Source organism: Lupinus angustifolius, chromosome LG18, assembly GCF_001865875.1.
Source record: "Lupinus angustifolius cultivar Tanjil chromosome LG18, LupAngTanjil_v1.0, whole genome shotgun sequence".
NCBI lineage: Eukaryota > Viridiplantae > Streptophyta > Magnoliopsida > Fabales > Fabaceae > Lupinus > Lupinus angustifolius.
Window position 1 is genome coordinate 11,541,048 of NC_032026.1, and position 2,483 is coordinate 11,543,530.

At 40.4% G+C, this 2,483-nt stretch overlaps 1 protein-coding gene across 1 annotated transcript; it reads right to left on the bottom strand.

Moving 5' to 3' along the window:
* Positions 827-1,971, bottom strand: LOC109332951 (protein EXORDIUM-like 2). Its single transcript, XM_019568125.1, has one exon. The coding sequence runs from the start codon at positions 1,915-1,917 to the stop codon at positions 1,009-1,011; it is 909 nt and encodes a 302-aa protein (XP_019423670.1). The 5' UTR covers positions 1,918-1,971; the 3' UTR covers positions 827-1,008.

The window sequence follows — 2,483 nt, forward strand, 5'->3', positions numbered from 1 at the left end:
TATTCAAGGGAAGACTAACATTTTCTTTAAAAACTACAAAAATTGGGAAAGATATCTCAGCCCAAGCATCACAATCACGATGAACAGGATACACACTCGAACTTATCTGAAGTATGATTGCAGAGGAAGAGGACCCACCAAAACCATGCGAACAATGACATCACCTACAGACTTTTATGGCATATAGTAATAAGATTCACCTTATCCGTCTCATCATTGCTTCTATCTTGCCATAATGATCTCTCACAAATTCCCAACACCATAATAGAATGGGCTTTTTATTTGAATATAAAAAAATACACATTTTCCCTCCTCCATTGTGTATTTACCAAATTTTGCTTTGAATTGGGAGAGTGATTGGTTGATCCATATTAACTTTCCAACATTTTTTTAATACATGTTGAGAAGTGGTAAGTGCCCAAATGGACACATTTCAATGTGGTTTTTTAGTAGTTTTTTTAAAATTGTTTGTTGTTGACTTTTATAAATATGTATAATTTTGATTTTCAACAATTTCTAAAATATATAGTTGTGAAAGGTTTCGGAAATCATATCTAAAATGTTTTGAGATAAAATCCTAAAAATGAATTTCATAAGAATAGAAAAGTCACATATTAAAGACACAAAGTTTCATAAAATCATAGTCATTTAATATTACAACTTCATTTAATAATTGAAAAGAAACATTATGTACATAATAAAAGTTGGATAGTTCTGTATTGAATTTTTAATAAAATAGGATCATCTTTTTATCTTATCAATTTTTAACTTTACCCATTAAGATAGAATAATATTACCATTCATATTTTTCCTCATTTTTCATATGTAGAAACAGAATTTACAGGTCACTCTAAACAACAATAGCAGCTTAAAAATATACAAACTCCTTCCCCATCCCAATTCAAATCGCAATTCCATCATCATCCCCTGCTTCCGTTCCCACAAACGCATATCTACATTCGTTACTCAATACCCTGCCACGTGTCAATCATCCAAAACCCAATCTTCTTACACGAGAGTCCTACATGCCTGGGTCTGCGGGTCCCACATCGCCGGCAACAGAAACCTCCTCCCGTTAACACCATGCGCATTGAAACTAGCCCCTGTCACCTTATCCACAATGACCCGACCCGGATAACCCGGATACGACCCGCTACCGAAACTACCGGTGCAAGCGGTAACCGCCTCAAGCGGCGCAGTCGCCGGACCCTGAAAATAGCCGTTATTGAACGGGTTCGTGACGGTACCGGCGAGAAGAGTAGCAAGGTTAATAATAATCCCATCAACACCAACGTCGCCGTTAGGCGCCACTAACGGTGGCGTTTGGGGACCATATAACGGCTGGTGGAACGGCCACGCGCATTGACCAGGACACTGGGTTTCAGAGTTCCCAACCCAAATATAAGCACTCTTGGGTTTTCCACTAACGGGTCGGGTCGACCCATGGGTCCCACACCGGTTCATACAGAACCCTTCAACTGCAACATCTTTAGCTGTGAGCACAATAGTTATAGATAAAAGTTCGTTGAACTTGGATGCAAGGGCAAGAAGGTCTTTTCCTTTCAAGTTTTTCCCAAGAGTGTAAGTAGGGTGTAGGAACTGTTTCCCTAGAACGAGTGCAGAGGATCCTCCTTTGTATTTCTCTGTTGTTTTCCACCATGATGAAGCAGAGGGAAGTAAAGATGAGGTAGAGGATAGAGAGTTAATGAAGTCCACGATTATGGACCGTTGGATTGGGGAGAAGGAACCGTACCAGATTAGATTAACGGTGATGCGTCCTTTCAGGAGTTGGCCGTTGTGATATTTGAGAACCAGAGGTTGCTCTTTTACAAGCTCAGTTACTGTGGGTGTTGCTAAGAACTGCAGGACCAGCACAGCAGAGAATAACACGATGGCAATGTTGTAATTAGAAACCATGTTCGTGGTCGAAGATGTAAGAGAAGAAGAACTATTTGGTATTGAGATGAGTAATTGGGAGGGGTATTTATATAGCGAGGTTGAGGAGACACGTGTTGGTGGATGGTGTCAACATCGTGGGTATCCACGTGGACTTATTGGCCAGCCTGTCTCTGATTCAATTAGTATGACGTGGAAGTCTATGGTGACGGCTACATTGGTGCTTGGGCTGGTTTTGAATTGAAGCACATAAAATTTCAAATGGTTGTGGTTTTACTGACTTGACCTCACTATGCTGAGGTTTGATTTCACAATCCCTAGGAAGCTTTCCCATGCGGTTCAGCACTAGTTTGAACCCAGTTTGCGTGGGATCCATGGGGAATAGCACGCAAGATACACCTTTAGATTAGGATCCTGCGGTCAGGATGGACCCAATAATTGGTGCTGGCTCAGAGTAGGTGGGGACCACATTGAGTTGATGCATATTGTCAGTACAACACGAACGAGTGTTGGTTGAAATGATATATATTTTGTTCTCCTTAAGCAAAATTTTGGGTTCAAATCTTATGGATAGAAAAAATATCCAC

Coding starts and splice junctions, on each gene's coding strand:
- LOC109332951 (XM_019568125.1), bottom strand. CDS start 1,917: ATGGTTTCTAATTACAACATTGCCATCGTGTTATTCTCTGCTGTGCTG.